Below are 21,079 nucleotides of genomic sequence, written 5' to 3' on the forward strand. Positions count from 1 at the left end.
GAAGGAGAGGAGAGAGACAGAGAGAAAGAAGGGAAAGGTGGGAGAAGAAAGAGAGAGATTTTACGCTGTTGGCTTTGAAGATGGAGAAAGAGGCCACAGGCCAAGGAATGCAGGTGGCCTCTGGAAGCTGGAGGCCATAAGGAAAGGGATTCTCCTCAAGAGCCAAAAGGAACTAACCTCTCAACACCTTGATGTTAGTGAGACCCGTGCTGGACTTTGAATGCTCAGAACTGGAAGATAACACACTTGCACTGTTTTAAGCCACAAAGTTTGTGATCATTTGTTAGAACAGCAATAGGAAACGAATACACCTCCCAAAACAAATATATAGACGGCAAACGTCGGGAACACAGGAAGGTGGGAGGGCGGCCTACCAGAGCCTTTCTCTTCCTCATCTCCTCACTTCTCCTACCCAGTGTCACCTCAGTCTTGGCTCTGGTCCCCATCAGCATCTGTCTGCATCTAACCTCTGACCCCAGACCAACTCCCCCTCCAGACAATGCCTCTCCTACCTGGGTAAAACTTGCAGCAAAGGTCACACACAGACTCCCTTACCCCTTCTCCTCTGGCCACACTGCCTTCCAGGCAATCAGAGAAGAGCCACATCCTAGTTTACACACCAACAATCACAGAGGGTCAGAGGCAGCCCAGAAACCTGAGATAGATGCATTTGGTGCAACATCTTAGGGGAGAAAAGTGAATTCACTGACGTAATTATACGGAAAACATGTGTGAAGCATTACACCCAGGCCATTGCTTTGGACGCAAACTTCCATGTCAGAGATTCTGTGTGTGCCCAAAGACAAAGACTCAGATTCATGACTTAAGGAATGTGACCTTTAAAAAAAACACCTGCACCTGCCTCTTGCCCTTGTTACAACAGGAACCAAGATAAATACCAGCCTCCAAATTTCCTCTTACAAAATAACTGTGGTATTATTGTTCACGCTTTATTAAGCACCTTAAACGCTCTAAGAGAGTAACTCCTATACCCAAGACCCAGGGGTGCCCCTGGGCCGTCCACACGAGGAACATTCAGGAGCATGACAATGTGAGTGGACGAAGTAAGAGGTGGACAGGTGGAGTGGGTGATGTTGGCCACCATCAGGAGCAGTCAGACCAATGTTCTACCACCAGTGTGTGTACCTTGGCTGAAAAATTTGCAGAACAAATCGCTTGAAGGACAAAAGGTTTCCAAATTTCTCCTTTTAAGAACTTAGTTGAAAATACCTCACATCTCCTCAAAGGAGAGTTGGATGTTGCCAATTCTCGTACACAGAAAATTCTAAGAATCATGAGCCAAAGTGGGGGACATTTTCTCCTTTACATAAAAAGAGAAGCAGGGCTTCCCTGGGGGCGCAGGGGTTGAGAGTCCGCCTGCCGATGCAGGGGACGCGGGTTCGTGCCCCGGTCAGGGAAGATCCCACATGCCGTGGAGCAACTATGCCTGTGCACCACAACTACTGAGCCTGGGGTCTAGAGCCCATAAGCCACAACTACTGACCCACGTGCCACAACTACTGAAGTCCACATGCCTACAGCCCGTGTTCCAAAGCAAGAGAAGCCACTGCAATAAGAAGCCCACGCACCGCAACGAAGAGTGCCTCCACTTGGGGCAGACAGCAGAAGGAAGAAGAACTACAATCCTGCAGCCCATGGAACAAAAACCACATTCACAGAAAGATAGACAAGATGAAAAGGCAGAGGGCTATGTACCAGATGAAGGAACAAGATAAAACCCCAGAAAAAAAACTAAATGAAGTGGAGATAGGAAAACTTCCAGAAAAAAGAATTCAGAATAATGATAGTGAAGATGATCTAGGACTTTGGGAAAAAAATGGAGGCGAAGATTGAGAAGATGCAAGAAATGTTTAATAAAGATCTAGAAGAATTAAAGAACAAACAAACAGAGATGAACAACACAATAACTGAAATGAAAAATACACTAGAAGTAATCAATAGCAGAATAACTGAGGCAAGAAGAACGGATAAGTGACCTGGAAGACAGAATGGTGGAATTCACTGCTGCAGAACAGAATAAAGAAAAAAGAATGAAAAGAAATGAAGACAGCCTAAAAGACCTCTGGGACAGCATTGAACACAACAATATTTGCATTATAGGAGTCCCAGAAGGAGAAGAGACAGAGAAAGGACCCGAGAAAATATTTGAAGAGACTATACTTGAAAAGTTCCCTAACATGGCAAAGGAAATAGCCACTCAAGTCCAGGAAATGCAGAGAGTCCCATACAGGATAAACCCAAGGAGAAACACACCGAGACACATAGTAATCAAACTGGCAAAAATTAAAGACAAAGGAAAATTATTGAAAGCAGCAAGGGAAAAAAGACAAATAACATACATGGGAACTCCCATGAGGTTAACAGCTGATTTCTCAGCAGAAACTCTACAAGCCAGAAGGGAGTGGCATGATATACTTAAAGAGATGAAAGGGAAGAACCTACAACCAAGATTACTCTACCTGGCAAGGAACTCATTCAGATTCGATGGAGAAATCAAAAGCTTTACAGACAAGCAAAAGCTAAGAGAATTCAGCACCACCAAACCAGCTGTACAACAAATGCTAAAGGAACTTCTTTAAGTGGGAAACACAAGCAGAAGAAAAGGACCTACAAAAACAAACCCAAAACAATTAAGAAAAGGGTAATAGGAACATATATATCGATACTTACCTTAAATGTGAATGGATTAAATGCTCCAAACAAACGACACAGGCTCGCTGAATGGATACAAAAACAAGACCCATATATATGCTGTCTACAAGAGTCCCACTTCAGACCTAGGGACACATTCAGACTGAAAGTGAGGGGATGGAAAAAGATATTCCGTGCAAATGGAAATCCAAAGAAAGCTGGAGTACCAATACTCATATCAGATAAAATAGACTTTAAAATAAAGAATGTTACAAGAGACAAAGAAAGACACTACATAATGATCAAGGGATCAATCCAAGAAGAAGCTATAACAATTATAAGTATATATGCACCCAACATAGGAGCACCTCAATACATAAGGCAACTGCTAACAGCTATAAAAGAGAAAATCGACAGTAACACAATACTACTGGGGGACTTTCACAGCTCACTTACACCAATGGACAGATCATCCAAACAGAAAATTAATAAGGAAAGACAAGCTTTAAGTGACACAATAGACCAGATAGATTTAATTGATATTTATAGGACATTCCATCCAAAAACAGCAGATTACACTTTCTTCTCAAGTGTGCATGGAACATTCTCCAGGATAGATCACATCTTGGGTCACAAGTCAAGCCTCAGTACGTTTAAGAAAATCATATCAAGCATCTTTTCTGACCACAACGCTATGAGATTAGAAATCAATTACAGTGAAAAAAAGGTAAAAAACACAAACACATGGAGGCTAAACAATACGTTACTAAATAACCAAGAGATCACTGAAGAAATCAAAGAGGAAATAAAAAAATACCTAGAGACAAGTGATAATGAAAAGACAACAATCCAAAACCTATGGGATACAGCAAAAGCAGTTCTAAGAGGGAAGTTTACAGCTATACAATCCTACCTCAAGAAACAAGAGAAGTCTCAAATAAACAATCTAACCTTACACCTAAAGGAACTAGAGAAAGAAGAACAAACAAAACCCAAAGTTAGCAGAAGGAAAGAAATCATAAAGATCAGAGCAGAAATAAATGAAATAGAAACAAAGAAAACAATAGCAAAGCCAATAAAACTAAAAGCTGGTTCTTTGAGAAGATAAACCATTAGCCAGACTCATCAAGAAAAAGAGGGAGAGGACTCAAATCAATAAAATTAGAAATGAAAAAGGAGAAGTTTCAACAGACACAGTAGAAATACAAAGCATCCTAAGAGACTACTAGAAGCAACTCTATGCCTATAAAGTGGACAACCTGGAAGAAATGGACAAATTCTTCGAAGGGTATAACTTTCCAAGACTGAACCAAGAAGAAATAGAAAATATGAACAGACCAAACACAAGTAATGAAATTGAAAGTGTGATTAAAAATCTTCCAACAAACAAAAGTCCAGACCAGATAGCTTCACAGGTGAATTCTATCAAACGGTTAGAGAAGAGCTAACACCTATCCTTCTCAAACCCTTCCAAAAGATTGCAGAGGAAGGAACACTCCCAAACTCATTCTATGAGGCCACCATCACCCTGATACCAAAACCAGACAAAGGTACTACAAAAAAAGAAAATTATAGACCAAAATCACTGATAATATGGATGCAAAAATCCTCAACAAAATACTAGCAAACAGAATCCAACGATGCATTAAAATGGTCATACACCATGATCAAGTGGAATTTATCCCAGGGATGCAAGGATTCTTCATATACGCAAATCAATCAATGTGATATACCATACTAACAAATTGAAGAAGAAAAACCATATGCCCATCTCAATAGATGCAGAAAAAGCTTTTGAAAAAATTTAACACCATTTATGATAAAAACTCTCCAGAAAGTGGGCATAGAGAGAAACTACCTCAACATAAATAAAGGGCATATACCACAAACCTACAGCAAACATCATTTTCAATGGTGAAAAACTGAAAGCATTTCCTCTAAGATCAGGAAAAAGACAAGGATGTCCACTCTCGCCACTATTATTCAACATAGTTTTGGAAGTCCTAGCCATGGCAATCAGAGAAGAAAAAGAAATAAAAGGAATACACATTGGAAAGGAAGAAGTAAAACTGTCACTGTTTGCAGATGACATGATACTATACATAGAGAATCCTAAAGATGCCACCAGAAAACTACTAGAGTTAATCAATGAATTTGGTAAAGTTGCAGTATTCAAACTTAATGCACAGAAATCTCTTGCATTCCTATACAATAATGATGAAAAATCTGAAAGAGAAATTAAGGAAACGCTCCCATTTACCACTGCAACAAAAAGAATAAAATACCTAGGAATAAACCTACCTAGGGAGACAAAAGACCTGTATGCAGAAAACTATAAGACACTGATGAAAGAAATTAAAGATGATGCCAACGATGGAGAGATATACCATGTTCTTGGATTGGAAGAATCAACATTGTGAAAATGACTATACTACGCAAAGCAATCTACAGATTCAATGCAATCCCTATCAAATTACCGATGGCATTTTTTACAGAACTAGAACAAAAAATCTTTAAATTTGTATGGAGACACAAAAGACCCCGAACAGCCAAAGCAGTCTTGAGGGAAGAAAACGGAGCTGGAGGAATCAGACTCCCTGACTTCAGACTATACTACAAAGCCAGAGTAATCAAGACAATATGGTACTGGCACAAAAACAGAAATATAGATCAATGGAACAGGATAGAAAGCCTAGAGATAAACCCACACACATATGGTCAACTAATCTATGACAAAGGAGGCAAGGATATACAATGGAGAAAAGACAGTCTCTTCAATAAGTGGTGCTGGGAAAACTGGACAGCTACATGTAAAAGAATGAAATTAGAACACTCCTTAACACCATACACAAAAATAAACTCAAAATGGATTAAAGACATAAATGTAAGACCAGATACTATGAAACTCTTAGAGGAAAACATAGGAAGAACACTCTTTGACATAAATCACAGCAAGATCTTTTTTGACTCACCTTCTAGAGTAATGGAAATAAGAACAGAAATAAACAAATGGGACCTAATGAAACGTCAAAGCTTTTGCACAGCAAAGGAAACCATAAACGAGACAAAAAGACAACCATCAGAATGGGAGAAAATATTTGCAAATGTATCAATGGACATAGGATTAATCTCCAAAATATATAAACAGCTCATGCAGCTCAATATTAAAAAACCAAACCACTCAATCCAAAAATGTGCAGAAGACCTAAATAGACCTTTCTCCAAAGAAGACATACAGATGGCCAAGAGGCACATGAAAAGCTGCTCAATATCACTAATTATTAGAGAAATGCAAATCAAAGCTACAATGAGGTATCACCTCACACCAGTTAGAATGGGCATCATCAGAAAATCTACAAACAACAAATGCTGGAGAGGGTGTGGAGAAAAGGGAACCCTCTTACTCTGTTGGTGGGAATGTAAATTGATACAGCCACTATGGAGAACAGTATGGAGGTTCCTTAAAAAACTAAAAATAGAATTACCATATGACCCAGCAATCCCACTACTGGGCATATACCCAGAGAAAACCATAATTCAAAAAGACACATGCACCCCAATGTTCATTACAATAGCCAGGTCATGGAAGCAACCTAAATGCCCATCGGCAGACGAATGGATAAAGAAGAGGTGGTACATATATACAATGGAATATTACTCAGCCACAAAAAGGAACGAAATTGGGTCATTTGGAGAGACGTGGATGACTCTAGAGACTGTCATACAGAGTGAAGTAAGTCAGAAAGCGAAAAACAAATATCGCATATTAATGCATATATGTGGAATCTGGAAAAATGGTACAGATGAACCCGTTTGCAGGGCAGAAACTGAGACACAGATGTAGAGAACAAACGTATGGAAACCAAGGGGGGGAAGCAGCAGGGGTGGTGGTGGTGGTGGTGAGATGAATTGGGAGATTGGGATTGACATGTATAGCCTGATGTGTATAAGATGGACGACTAATAAGAACCTGCTGTATAAAAAAATAAATAAAAGAAAATTTTTAAAAAAGAGTAGCCCCTGCTCACCACAACTAGAGAAAGCCCGCACGCAGCAATGAAGACCCAGCACAGCCAATAAATAAATAAATAAATAATATAAATAAATTTAACAACAACAAAAAAGGTAAGCCATTGCCCTCCAGGGAATCTTTTTGGGGATCAGGAGCCTCAGAGAAAGCTGCCCATCAGATTTTCCAGTATCTTTCACATTTCAAATGGACACAAATGAACTAAGCCAATCACAAAAGTACAGGCGTTGAATGACGCTTCTTATATGAGGTTCCTAGAGCAGTCAAATTCATGGAGACAGAAACTATTGTAGAATGGCGATTGCCAGCGGCTGGAGAGGAGGGAATGGGAGTTTTTTTGTGTTTGTTTGTGTGTTTGTTTTAATGGGTATGAAGTTTTCGTTCTAGAGGATGAAAAGAGTTCTGGAGATGGATGGATGGTAGTGGTGGACGCAGAATTATATGAATATACGTAATGCCACTGAACTGTATACCGAAAATGGTAAATTTTATGTGATGTATATTTTAACAAAAAACCCCAGTCCTATTAACGCACACACGCAACTCACAGCCCACAACTCTACCACCTACTGTTTCCTCACCCTGAACCACAGCCATTAATACCTAAGACCTTTCTTATTTTGAATGACTCCTTCCATCGGTTGCAGAGCAGAAGGCAGAGAAACAGGCATCTCGGGAAGCAGCCGGGCCCTGGAACACCCCACCCTTCCAGCGGCCGCCCTGAGGGCGGGGCTTCACTGGATTGGCCGAGGAGAAGCCCCTCCCTACCTCATTTGAAAGTGATGGTCAAGGTCGCAGCGCTGCAGGACCTGTGCGCAGTGCTCTGTGAACGGGCAGGTCACCAGCAGCTTGTTGAGGAGCTTGTTGACCAGGATGCTCGATTTCTTGCAGTGCTGCAGGATCACAGGCTTGCGATCCACAGGGCAGAAGTCCTTCTCCACCAGGAAGTTGGTGAGGCAGAGTGTGCAGTAGGTGTGTCCGCAGGGAGTGTCCAGAGGGTCCAGCAGGGCTTGCAGGCAGATGTGGCAAATGAGGTCATCGTCCACTTCTTCCGTGTAGGTGTAGAAGTGGTTTTCCTCAGGGGGGTGGGCTTGGCCGCACACCACACACAGGGGGGCAGGGATGGCGTCTGGGTCCTCAGCAGGGTCCAGCTGGTTCATGGTTGACTGGGAGGGGGCAGGGCAGTGTGACAGGAAACCGACCCAGGAAAATGATGTATCCTCCGGAGAGAATCAAGATCTTCTAGGAGCCATCCACAAACCTAAAAGAGAACAAGACTGCTCATCTTGGTTATGGATGGGAGGCGGTGCTGCCAGGGGACAGAACTGCGCCGTGACTCAGAAGGCCAGGGCTGAGTGCCCACTCAGGTGACTGACATGACCTGGGGCCAGCAGCCTTGCCTCCTTATGCCTCAGTTATCCCAGCAGGAATAATATTTCCCTTTAACGTCCTCATGTTGGTGTAGCGAAAATTACCGGGGTAAGATCTGGGAAATGTCCAGAAATACACCCTATGAAATGTAATTTGTTAATAAAATAGCCCAGTGATTTATAAAATTCTGTCAGAGCAGGACAAGAAGAAAACCAGTTAACGCTCTGACGGCTTTCTCGTATCTGTCTTCCCTACCGTCCTCCAAAACTCAGAAAATATAGGACCTCAGAGTCTTCAGCTAAATCATCTGAGAAGAAATGAGAGCTCTTTGGGCAGTTGTATTTTTATGATGACGAAAGCATTGTTTTCTTCTGTATGTCTTTCATTTACTCAGTCATGTAGTGGTAAAGTGGCTTCTGGAGCCACACTGCCTGGGCCAATCCCACCACCACTGTGCGCCAATGATTTAAGCCTCTGTTTCCATGTCTGTAAAGTGGGGATAATAACAGACTACCTCAGAGGGTTGTTGTGACGATTAAATGAGATATGAGGCATAAAGCTCTTAGAATTATGCCTGGAATATAGTAAGTGCCCAATAAATATGAATTATTCTTACATGTATTTGTTACTGAAGTCCTTCTGTCTCCAGTCTAGCTCAGTTGGCCTGGAAACTGAAAGCTATAGTTCCTCTAAGGGGTCTTTTTTTTTTTTTGCGGTACGCGGGCCTCTCACCGTTGTGGCCTCTCCGGCCGCAGAGCACAAGCTCCGGACGCGCAGGCTCAGCGGCCATGGCTCACGGGCCCAGCCACTCCGCGGCATGTGGGATCTTCCCGGACTGGGGCACGAACCCACGTCCCCTGCATTGGCAGGTGGACTCTCAACCACTGCGCCACCAGGGAAGCCCTAAGGGGTCTTTTTGCTTTGTTCTCCTAGTTGTCTTTCATTCAATTATATATATATATTTTCAAACTAGCAGAATACTCTCACACTATGTATTTTCCTTTAGTATCAGAGTTTAAAATGGAGTTTTCAACATCTAGGAAGTCTCCTGATCAGTCAATAAACATACTTTTTGGTCTTCAGTCCTTTTTGTTAATGAGCTGCAGTAATGTGAGATGAGTAACAATGATAATCATAAACATCTCTGTTTTCAAAAAACATTTTTTGAGCGCCAACCTTGAGCTAGGTAATGAGCTAGCTATGGGGGAGACTTTCAAGAGAGCTTTAAAGGACATGCCTGCCCTCATGGAGTCCCCAGGCCGGAGGAGGTGGACATGAACACAGTAATGAGAAGCCCGGGTAAGCAGTGCAAACAGAGGTCAGCGCTAGGGGACTCTGGGTCAACGCTCATGACAACAAAGAATCCCGCAATACCCCAGCCCCCAACTCAACTTTCTTCTTTTCTGAAAGTAAATAAAATAACTTTAAGCTTGCCACAGGAAAATAAGGACACATGAATAACCTAACAGGAAACTAGCCACGTTTGGAAACAGCACAGCAGTCATAAACTGCCTTGCAGTTTTTTCTTTTTCTTTTCAAATAAAGTCCGAGGTTGTTTGTACAAACATAGCCTTATCTCCAAAAGAAAATACATTGACTTCAACCTTTCACTGAGTCAGCTTCGTGTTTACATTTCTGTGCTGCAGTAATATGGCTTGAAGAACGCTCTGGTCAAGAGGTAGAAGTAAAGTACCTGAAGGTGAAACATTTAGAAATCATAGCATTTTATTTAGCATCAGAAGAGACCACAGGCAGCTAAGGTAGAGGGTGCAGGAGGGGGTGAAGTTGTTTCTAGTCAAATTTCATGGAAACCTACACAGCTGCTCTTTGTCGTCAAGGCTGATAGAAGGTACTGGAACCACACAGGAAATGCTTTAAGTGGCATGAAAAACGGTTGAAAAATAAACATGAAAATGGAAATGGGCCACCCAAAGGTTATCATCTGCTATAGGAAAAGAAGTTCACATATTTTGAACTAAAGCTCTAGATATTTAGACCTGGAAGAGTTGGGTCAAATACTCTCACGTGTTCTTTCTTGTTGTGCAGTACTGGAGACTGCTAGGAATGCAGGTGATAGCTCTGGTTGGACAAGTGGAAAAAAAAACAACGTCCCATTTCTAGGCCATTCCCTTGTTGGTGAAAAGGTGGAGTTGGACCAGAGCTTTGGTTTTCACTCTGCTCTGGAAGGGGTGTCAGTTGCCTCAGGGTCTTCCAGGGAACGGAAGGGGGATGGTGGGCTGTGTCCACTTTTCCACTCCACCCAGACCCAGCTCCGCTTTTATTTCACACGTTAGATTCCTCATAATATTTGGTTCAAAGCACCGTGGCTTAAGTTAAAAAAAAAAAAAAAAAAGGCAAACCATCAGACTAGATACTATGAAATCCCTTTCAGAAATAGAGTTCTATGTAGCTGTGCTAATAAAGTGGAGGTGTTTTATTTTGGGGTGGTTGGCTTCTGGGAAAATCTTTTTTTTTTTTTCTTTATAACAGCTTTTTGAGTATGCCAGGCACCATGTACCAAGTACTATGCTGGGGCCTTATATATATTATGTTATTTAATCCTTACAAATCCCCAGGGATTTTGTTTTGTTTTTAATTTAACAGATGAGGAAACTGAGGTGCAGTAGGTAAGTAACTTGTCAGTTGCACAAGAAAAGAAACAAACCAGCAAGGGCTCCTGACTCCTTACTGCTCTTCACCATTTTGCCACTTTTCTCCCAGCATCTTTTTTTGATTATGACCAGTGAGAATCCCAAAATGTAACTAACTAAATAAAAGAGCCCCAGGAAATGAGAAGGTGAAAAATCTCTTTAGGCCACATCGCAGATGGGTTTTCCCAAGATCTCTGAATAAAAAGATTCTTTGACTTTACTGAGTGTTAAAATGCCTGACACAGGATGAGTGAATTGGGGCGAGCAAAAACGGCAGGTTTTAGCTCCAACGCTAATTTGTTTTTGTTTTCTTTTTTTTTTATCTGAGACCAATTTGAAGTCCCTAGCAATGGTCCCTATGAGAAAACCAGATTCTTCACGTAATATTAATGTAAACACTGCTGTATATATTTTTCAACTTCGCTTTAGACTAAATAAAGCCTATATGAATAGACACAGATTAAAAGAGCACTGGCTGACAGTTTGGGCTCTAAAGAAAGAACTAGGTATACTTTAAAAAAATATGATTCATATAATTTACCTGACGTTTCTTATTTCCAGTTTACATCTTATAAGCATGTATGATGTATTATGTTTTGAGACATATATGTGCCTTACTGATGAACTGGGAGGAAATTATCAAAAATCATTAAGGCTTAAAAGGTAAACTCTTTTCTCCCCTAAAAGTGAGCGAGAGGGCCTATCCATCTGCATCAGTCAATGTGTCAGCTGTCAGCACCCTGATCCTGGCTGGGGTAAGGCACGAGAGCTGCAGGGTGGCTTTTTTGCAGTTTGGAGTGAAAAAGAGCAGGAAGTAGATTGCCTCCTTGGGTGTGTGGTTTGGGGTGGAACTCTTATTCTGCCTTGATACAATGCTCTTGTGACTTAGGAACCATTTTTTCCTCCTTCTCCTCTTATGTGGGGGTGGAAGAGACACCCGAGGGACTTTTATAGAGATGTGTAGTCCACCAATGTCACGCCAGGAAGTGCCAGGGAAAATAACAAAATCTCCATTTCTGTTTGTCCTTAATCGCTGCTTCCTTTCCCACTGGTTTATCTTGCCTGAAATCTGTCCAGAACTTTTTCTACCTAACTTTCAAATTCTAAACGTTTGTGGCTTGTCAACAAAGATACATTTCATAGCAAATGTGAATCAGCACCATCCCCAGCCAAGAGGGTCGTTAGAGGTCATAGGTACACTGTCGCCTGAGCTGGAAAATTCAACAGACTGAAGACTTAATATCCTTAAGAACAGGCTTCAGGAGGGAGATTAAGAGGTATAAACTTCCAGCTACAAAATGAAGGTGTCAGGGGGTGAAATAATATAGTCAATAATAATGTGTAGTATCTTCATATGGTGACATATCCTAACTAGATTATCGTGGTGAACATCTTGTAATGTCTAGAAATATCAAGTCACTATGCAGTGTACCAGGAGCTAACATGGTGCTGTAGGTCAATCATACTTCAACAAATTCAGAGAAAAAGAGGTCAGATTTATGGTTACCAGAGTGGGGGGAAGGGGGGGTGGGTCAAGGTGGTCAAAAGATACAAATTTCCAGTTATAGGATAAATACGCACTAGGGATGTAATGTACGACATGATTAATAAAGTCAACACTGCCATATGTTATATATTAGAGAGTAAATCCTAAGAATTCTCATCACAAGGAAAACAATTTTTTCCTTTATTTTATATCTATATGAGACGATGAATGCTCACTAAACTTACTGTGGTAATCATTTCATGATGCATGTATGTCAAATTATAATGCTGTATACTTTATACAGTACTGTATGTCCATTACATCTCAATAAAACTGGATGATAAAAAAGCACACGCACAAAAGAACAGCCTTTGGGATATAGCCTATTTGGAAGTAGAAAAACATTTGTATGAGATAACCTATCAGAACAATGGGGTCCCTGGTGGCTACTGTCCCACTAAGTTTCCTTTAAATGCACACTGCCTTTATAGAAAATGGTTATCTGACGTAGTCAGGATAATCCATATACTCCACTTTGGAAAGGTGCTATAAACATGTCATCTGGCAGGCTGCACTGACAATTTCACATTTTCCTTCTACTGAAAGGTCAAGACATGACTCTAAAGCATCTCTTGAATAGTTGCATGAGTCACACGTGCTATTCAAACAATAGTAACGGGACCTCATAATATTAAAAAGAATGTATCCTTGTAGTCAAATGGCAGTGTGTCTCGCATTGGTACTTTACCCTTGACAAACACGAATCATGGTAGCCAGAAACTTTTTGGGTTGAAAGGGAGCCTTGAGAGATGGTCCTTAGATGAAATAGCCTTTATTACTTTATAAAATAGATCATTCTTCCTTTGGATACCTCTAATCTCCTAGGGAGGGAAAGTCCATATATTGACCAAAAATTTGCCTCCCTGGAACTCACCCACCCCCTCATGGGTGCCATTTAGAATATGTCTAATTCCTTAAATCCCTCAATTATATGAAGACAGCCCCCAAGCCCTCCCCTAGGTTCAGTAGCCTTAGGGTGCATCTGACATTCCTTCAGGTTTCCTTCAGACTCCAAAAGGCTGACCACACTCTCCTGCAAGCTCCCAACTTAACAGTGTCCTCCCTACAAGGTATGGATAGCAACCAGGACAGAATGAAGCGGGAATGAACCAACTGCTCCCACAGCCAAAGACTGCATCTGCTTTCTTGGTGGCGATACACGCCCCGGCTGTTGCTGCAGTCCTGTCGGGGCTGAGCACAGGACACTGCCCTGAGGCCTGAAGGAATCTATTAGCAATTCTTGGCCACAGAGGGAAAAAAAAAATGAAGGGTAATAAAGTAGAGAAGTAAATACTTTTAAAAGCAAAAGCAAGGGCTAGGAACAGTTTAGAATATGCAAAGATATTTAGTGGCATTAGTTAGACTGATATAAACAGCATAAAGTCCTTAATGGCTAAACAGTTCCAGTATTAGAATTCTCAGTGTATAATCTGATCTGAAGAACGGATGGTATTTGGGGAATTCGGAGCTCTCCCATTTGTCTGCAAGCATTCCTTTATTTTGACAACTCTTGTTGTCCTAAAATATCCTGACATATGTAACACAAAAGAAATGGAAATCATTGAAAGAAATGGTAAATCCGAGATAATTTTTCCTATGCAGGGCATAAACATTGATGACCCTTCACTGAAATTCACTAATAAATGAAAAAATTAAAATAGTGGCAGGCCAAGGGCAGCTGACGGAGGGGTGGGCGATGGGATGAACTAGAAATCCTGAAGCTCCACATGCTCTTTGAGAAGGAAAGTGTGTGAGGAGGCTTATTAGTCAGGCACCTTGGACCATTAGCTCTCCCCTTATCTGTCAGAAAGCCTTGCTTCTGGAAAATTCCTACTTAGCCTATGACAAACAGTGTCAGAAAAAAATCCACTGAAGACATTCCTAAATAACAGATACTTTTATCCTATCAGCACTACGTGGTCCGTGTTGCAGCCTAAGGCAAAAGGAAATGTGAGTACTGATATACATGTTTTTGTGTATTTTTTTTAATGGTTAATTTTTCCCCAGATCATTAAGACAGTTGAAAAAATGTGGGAAACACGAAAAGTATGTATATTAAATGTACAACGTTATTTTAAGTTTAAATATTTTACTTATACTAAAACCAAAATTTTTTCCCCATAGTTTCATTTTCCTGGCTTTAAAGGAAGCAAACCCATCAATACTATTTTCAAAATCTACCTCTTTGCCTATCTGATTTTCAGTTGAGGAAATTGACTTTTTTTTTTTTTTTTTTTTTTTTTACGCGGGCCTCTCACTGCCATGCCCTCTCCCGTTGCGGAGCACAGGCTCTGGACGCGCAGGCTCAGCGGCCATGGCTCACGGGCCCAGCCGCTCCGCGGCATGTGGGATCTTCCCGGACCGGGGCACGAACCCGTGTCCCCTGCATCGGCAGGCGGACTCTCAACCACTGCGCCACCAGGGAAGCCCGAAATTGGCATGTTTGACAAAGTGATAATCTTAAATAACCTTTAGATAACTTGAGCTACCAATCCTTGTCTTTATTTAAATTCTGATCACCATGGATTTTTTTGCATTAATTTTGGTTTTTAAAAATAATACATTAAAATATTATCTATAGGGATTACTAAGTATTTTTTGGTGCCCCCTTAAAATCTGCACCCTAAGGTGAACGCCGCATTTGCCCCACCTACTCATGGCCCTGTCACTGTTATTTTTAGAGACTCAGGTAGAGAGAGTAGGGTGTTGAGGCTGTGGTTAGGACCCAGATCAGCTTCCAACACCTCCTGTGGGCCTCAATCTTTTCCTTGCACCGGCCCTGGTTCCCAGCCAGGTGCAACGGCAAAAGTGGAGAACTACAACCTTGTCACAGGTGTGCCACTAAATTTTAACCAAGGTCTAAATTGACTGCTCTGATTGTTATACTTGATAGAGGCCACCAGGTGAGCCATTTGCTGAAGGGCTCACGAGGCAAGAGGAAGAACTGGCTTCAAATGAGAGGAAGAAAGTGTAACCTACAGCCAGGTCCCCAAAATGATCACAAAACTATTGGATCCTGAAAGAGCTTTGTTCTGTGAGTGTATAAGAGAGCCCAGTCAAGTGATAGAAACCGTCCTCTAGAGCAAGGACACTGTGGCTATACAAACAGCATGAGACTCTGCTCTACTGTAGTCAGTGTGCTTCATAATTTTTGCTGACTTATTTAATGTTCCAAATCTTTGAATCCCTTCAACCAACCTTAATGTTTTACAGTGTGTCTCAAACACGTAAAGACTTAGAATCCCTTAGTCTTTCCCTTCAAGAAACTATGCTTGTGGGGTTGGGGGGGAGGGATAAACTAGGAGGTTGGGATTAACATATACACACTACTATATATAAAATAAATAACCAACAAGGATCTACTGTATAGCACAGGGAACTATATTTAATATTTTCTAATAACCTATAAGGGAAGAGAATCTGAAGAAGAATATATATATTACTGAATCGCTGTGCTGTACACCTGAAACCAACACGATATTGTAAATCAACTATCCTTCAATTAAATTTTTTTTTTTAATCCAAGATGAATTAGCCATTCAAACAAAACTGAGCTTAAGGTTTTCCTGTTGTTGATGATACTTTAAAATCTGGATGAAGCTGCGCAGGGCAGAAAGGCTGCAGAGTTGGTTTGAAACTGGTCACTAAAGCCACACCTCAGTTCAGAGATCACAGTCACAGTCACAAACACCATCTGGGACCATGAAGACCAGAAATACACCCACAGAGGAATAGGGTGGACTAGTGCCAATAAATTCTTCACATCAGTGGCCTCGTCTCTCTTTCTAAAATGATTATCCAGCAGGCATGTTTGTCTAACCACTGCCATAGCTCTGGCTTCAACTCCTAAATTAGATTATTGGGGGAAAGTAATTGCCAAAGTTAGGGCAAACTCTATCTTCCTCTATTAAACAAAGTAAATTTACAGTTACATTTTGAATTATAGATAAATTATGTGAGACTGGGAGATATCAAAGTGCCATCAGTTTTTTTATAAATACCAACTGGTGGCGCAGTGGTTGAGAGTCCGCCTGCCGATGCAGGGGACGCGGGTTCGTGCCCCGGTCCGGGAAGATCCCACATGCCGCGGAGTGGCTGGGCCCGTGAGCCATGGCCGCTGAGCCTGCGCGTCCGGAGCCTGTGCTACGCAACGGGAGAGGCCACAACAGTGAGAGGCCCGCGTACCGCAAAAAAAAAAAAAAAAAACAACTGTGAACTAAGGTGTATAAGAGGATGAAGAAATGCTCTGTGGGCTATTCCTTAGCTTATAGACACCTATGTAATAGGGAGAAGTTAGTGCTTTAGTGACCTGAATAAAAATAGTCACACATGGGATAAAAACTGTCTTTGAGCCAAGAGCCTAGGTTGGAAGTGGAGGCTGGGAAGGCAGGGGCGCCATATGCATTGCAGAGGGCAGACAGAGGGAACAGAGGGAGGGCAGGTGCGTATGAGCTGCCGCAAAGGTCAAGGTGAGCTCTGCTCCTACTTAATATCTAAATCAGTGTTCTCGGAGAGAGCAAGCAATTCATTAACGCAGTCTGTGAATGACACTAGTCTGCATAGGGTTGCCAACACTAGAAAAGACAGAAAAAAATATATATAAATGGTCTTTAAAGAAGCTGAAATGTGGTCAGGAAATGAAAGAACTGAACTAAAAGGAGACAATGTAATATATCTGGAGTCAATAACTGAGAACATAGATGTTCAGGAAGTGGGAAAAACAAAGGAAGTGTTAAGTGAGAAGAGTCCCGGGTGGCAAGCCAATCAGATGCAAGTTTTAGAAGTTAGTGATGGACTTTCCCAAGCCCGAGGAGCTTTGCCTCTCTTGACAGATTTTACCGTCTTTCCCCTGGGGTGTCACGGCACCACCTTTAAAACTTGGGTTTGTTTGTAGGAACTCTGGCCCAGAAGAGACATCCTTCCAGTTCCTGGTCTACCAACACGGTGAACTGGGGCAGACACCCCGCCAACAACAAAAATGAAAGTAGAGTATTTTGCACTGACCAAGGGCTCTGTTCATGCAGCTATTTGCTATAGGGTCCTGGGCAGTACTGATGGCAGAGGAGAAACATGGTAAAGAAGCAGGCTGGCCTTCTTCCACTCAAGGCTGAAACACATACTCGGGAAACGCTTATGGTTTTTTTAAACAGATAACCAAGCTTTAAGGAAGGAAGGACAAGGTGGAGGAAGGTATTTGAATTCTCAACATTTTTCTACTGTTTCAATTCTACAGGTGTTCACGTATCATCTATTACCTGCCTGACATGTGTCTGCATTTCTGTGGGAGTTCCCACAGCAATTCAACTTCATCCTCAATGAGTTTAAGTCTATTATGAAAATGGAGCTTACGTATAGGAAAAAAAAAAAAAAGTTAAAACACTGCAAGAGAATCCACAATGAGTATGGTCCTCCAAAATAGAAGCCAGGGACGCAAGCGCGGAGGGAAAGGAGCAAGAGGGCAGCGTAGTCTGGCCCAGAAGAGTCAAGGAAAATTCATGGAACAGATGGTCCTCAGGGAGGATCATGAAAGATAAATGGGATTTGGGCAAGTGGGAAGAAATCCAGGTGGGAGGAAGAACCTGAGCAAATTCCTCAATCAAGGAAGAGGAATCCACTCGCTGGTGTCTGATGTTCCCAGATGACGATCTGTATTTGAGATTTTAAAATCATTTAGAAGTCACAGGATTTTGAGTTGGGTAATGATGTTGGATTCTCACCAAGTGCAAGAAGCCTCTTTACAACATCCCAGACAGAGGACCTACCAGCTTCTGTTTGAAACACCTCCAGTGATGGGGAGCACATCAGTTTGCCAACTGAATGCTTCCCTCTTGTTAGTATGACCTTTGGCTCTTGTTACGCCTTTCAGTGTAACATAGATCACATTCATTCCCTCTAACCATGACAGCCCCCCAAATTAAAGACAGCATTGTGGTTTCTCTCTTGTCTTTTTGTCTCTGGTTCTTCCAGTTGTCTTCCTGGGTAGTCCAGGTAGTGGTCAAGTGTCCACCCAGGATGCCCTCTAGTTTGTTAAGGTCCCTTTGAAAACATGGCTCCTGGAAGTGAAAATTTGTGGTTTGGGCTCAGGGTTCAGTGGAATAATCACTTCCTCAACCAGGATATTACTTGTCTATCAAAGCAACCTAAAATGACCTTTACTGATTTGCTTTTGTAGATAAATTACACTATTGACTAAAAACATTCAGTAGGTCTTTAGAATATAAAACACTTAACTATTGTACTTTGAACATAGGAATAAATAATGGTAGTGGTGAAGGCTGCCAATTCTAACTCTCCTTGCTGGATTCTGCACAATATTTCAGCCTCTAAGTGGAGAAGGAATTTCTCTATAAGTAGTGGGAGGGGTCTCTGTGAAGGAATGTCCCCCCAAAAGATATACCCATATCCTAACCCCCAGAACTTGTGAATGTGACTTTATTAGAAAAAGTCTTTGATGATGTAATTAAGTTAAAGATCTTGAAATGAGATCATCCTGGATTATCTGATTTATCCTAAATCCAATGACAAGTATCTTTTTAGGAGACAGAAGAAAAGACACAGATACAGAGGAGAGGGTGATGTGAAGACAGAGATAGAGACTGAAGGGATGCAGCCATAAGCCTGGAACACCTGGAGGCACCAGAAGCTGGAAGAGGCAAAGAAGGATTCTTTCCTGGAGCTTCCAGAGGAAGCAAGGCTCTGCCAACACCTTGATTTCAAACTTCTGGCCTCCAGAACTGTGAGAAAATAAATCTGTGCTGTTTTAAGATGCCAAGTTTCATTCGTTACAGCAGCAATATGAAATGAATACAGGGTCTCTGTATTTCCAGCGGTATTCCCCAGGAATGGGGTACATATTCCGCAGGATCCTCTCCAACGCTTGTCTACACGGTTTAGGGTTTAGGGACAACATGCTGAGTGGCAGCCACTTAGATAGCTACATACTTAGAGATAGCAGTTCTGCCCTGGCATAAAAACCTAATAATTTTCTTTTAATCCATTACTAAGTTAGAACACAGATGTCTTCAGAGATGACTGTTAAACCAAATTTGCTAGGGCCCCAAAGGGGAAAAAAGACTACAGGTAGAATAGCTGAATTTGTATGTGTGCTGTGGAAGACATAATACAAGCATAATGATAATAATTAATGAGGCGTTTGAAAACACCAAATGACTCATGTATTAACATGAGTATGCAGAAGCCTAAGCGCTCAGCGTACTATTCAAACAGGCCATGTGACTGACCGAAGGAGTCATGAGCAAGTTATGTAAATCATCTCAACAAACAGCAAGGACATATTTAGTCCTCACCATCATATGTGTGCTGTTGTCATGCTCTGCGCCAAGAGGCTGCTAAAGAAAATTCCCGGAGAGTTTCCACTCTGCTGTTGGTGAAGTCTTTTATGTCCTTGTGACAAATGCATCAAAGACAAGAAGCGACTAAGAGTCATTGGAAAATAATGGTGGAATTTAAGTCCACACATTTCAAGTCACATACTGGTGATACTAAAAAAAAAAAGTCTCTGGTTAAATGGGACAGAACCTAACAGTGGTTCAATCTACCATGTCAAGGAGCATGGCCCCCTGGAACAGGAGGGAGAAGTTCTTCTAGAAAGGCAGACACAGAAGGGCAGGGGTGAAGAGAACAGGAATAGAGCGATAAGCACAGAAACCGCAAATCTCAAATTTGGAGGTCATCTTGTCTACCTTCTACCTGAATCCCAGGAATCCCTTCTCCCCTCTCCTTTTAGAATATAATATAAAATAAAACATAATGATTATTACTATTTAATGAGCAGCTCACTACGTGCAAGATACTATGCTGGGTACTTTTCATGCATTTTCTCATGTAATCTTTAGAATGATCCTATGAGATCAGTGATTAAAGAAACACAAATCTACTTTGGCACTCATTCATTCAGCAAACACGTACCCGGTACTAAATATACCAAGAAACAATCACCTTCAGTGGCAGGGAACTCAGTGCCCTAAAAGGCAAACTACTGGATTTTTGGACAACTCGAATTTTTAGAAAGTTCTTCCTTATATTGATCTGAAATGTATCTGTGGGTAACTAAGCAACAGGTCACTGTGGTGTCCTCATGTCCCTTAGAACAAAATAAGAGGGAAAGATGGATGTGAAAAGTTTATAGGGGACAACCAACATTTTCTGTTTTTGATTTCGGCTCAGTGCAGTCTTTGCGCTTTGCAATTTGTATGGCTTTCATGTAAACATTTATTCTTTGGAGATAATAGATGGTTAAATCCTATTAACCCAGAAAGAGTGATGTAGTCTTCCTTCCAAACGGTTTTGAAAAGCCCTTGATACTTTGGAGGCCCTGTCAGAGGACAATAAATTTGCCACCCACGTAAAAGTGAGTCTATGTGTTGCCAGCACAGAAATATCAAGAATGGTTATGTACCCCCAGGGAGTCCACGGATACTGAGACAATGAGGAGGACACATTTTAGAGCATCTCTCATATGTCCCCTCTTGGTAGCATCTTACGAAAACGGTCTTTTAAGTAGTCAGAATCCTAGCAGACCCTATTTCTCCACTTTAAGTGAGGAATTCAAATCTAAAAAGGAGACACTGCAAGCCAGGAAGCCAGGAGTCACTGCTCCAGGAAAACCCACTGTTTGTTTACATCGCAGAATTCTACTGCCCACAGTTCTGCAAAGGTTCAGGCATTTCAACTGGCAGTTCCCCTCTCCTGGAAGTCCAAGATAAACAAGATAATCTTTGTTAATCAGGTTCTCCTTTTAAGCCTTTGGGGGCCTTTTGGGAAGTCTGTTTTGCTCAGAGAATCTTTGGTTCTCAAGTTACTATTGTT

The 21,079-nt window shown here is 41.6% G+C and overlaps 1 protein-coding gene across 2 annotated transcripts in view; it reads right to left on the reverse strand.

Annotated features, from left to right (window-relative positions):
- The window catches only part of LNX1 (ligand of numb-protein X 1), a 136,453-nt gene that overhangs the window by 111,470 nt on the left and 3,904 nt on the right, over positions 1-21,079 (reverse strand). For both annotated transcript variants that reach the window (XM_032632084.1, XM_032632085.1), the window contains exon 2: positions 7,451-7,943. In XM_032632084.1, the coding sequence (XP_032487975.1) occupies positions 7,451-7,842 (392 nt within the window). In that variant the 5' untranslated portion in view covers positions 7,843-7,943. The remainder of the gene's footprint in view (positions 1-7,450; positions 7,944-21,079) is intronic.

The sequence above is a fragment of the Phocoena sinus genome, chromosome 5, assembly GCF_008692025.1.
Source record: "Phocoena sinus isolate mPhoSin1 chromosome 5, mPhoSin1.pri, whole genome shotgun sequence".
Classification (NCBI taxonomy): domain Eukaryota; kingdom Metazoa; phylum Chordata; class Mammalia; order Artiodactyla; family Phocoenidae; genus Phocoena; species Phocoena sinus.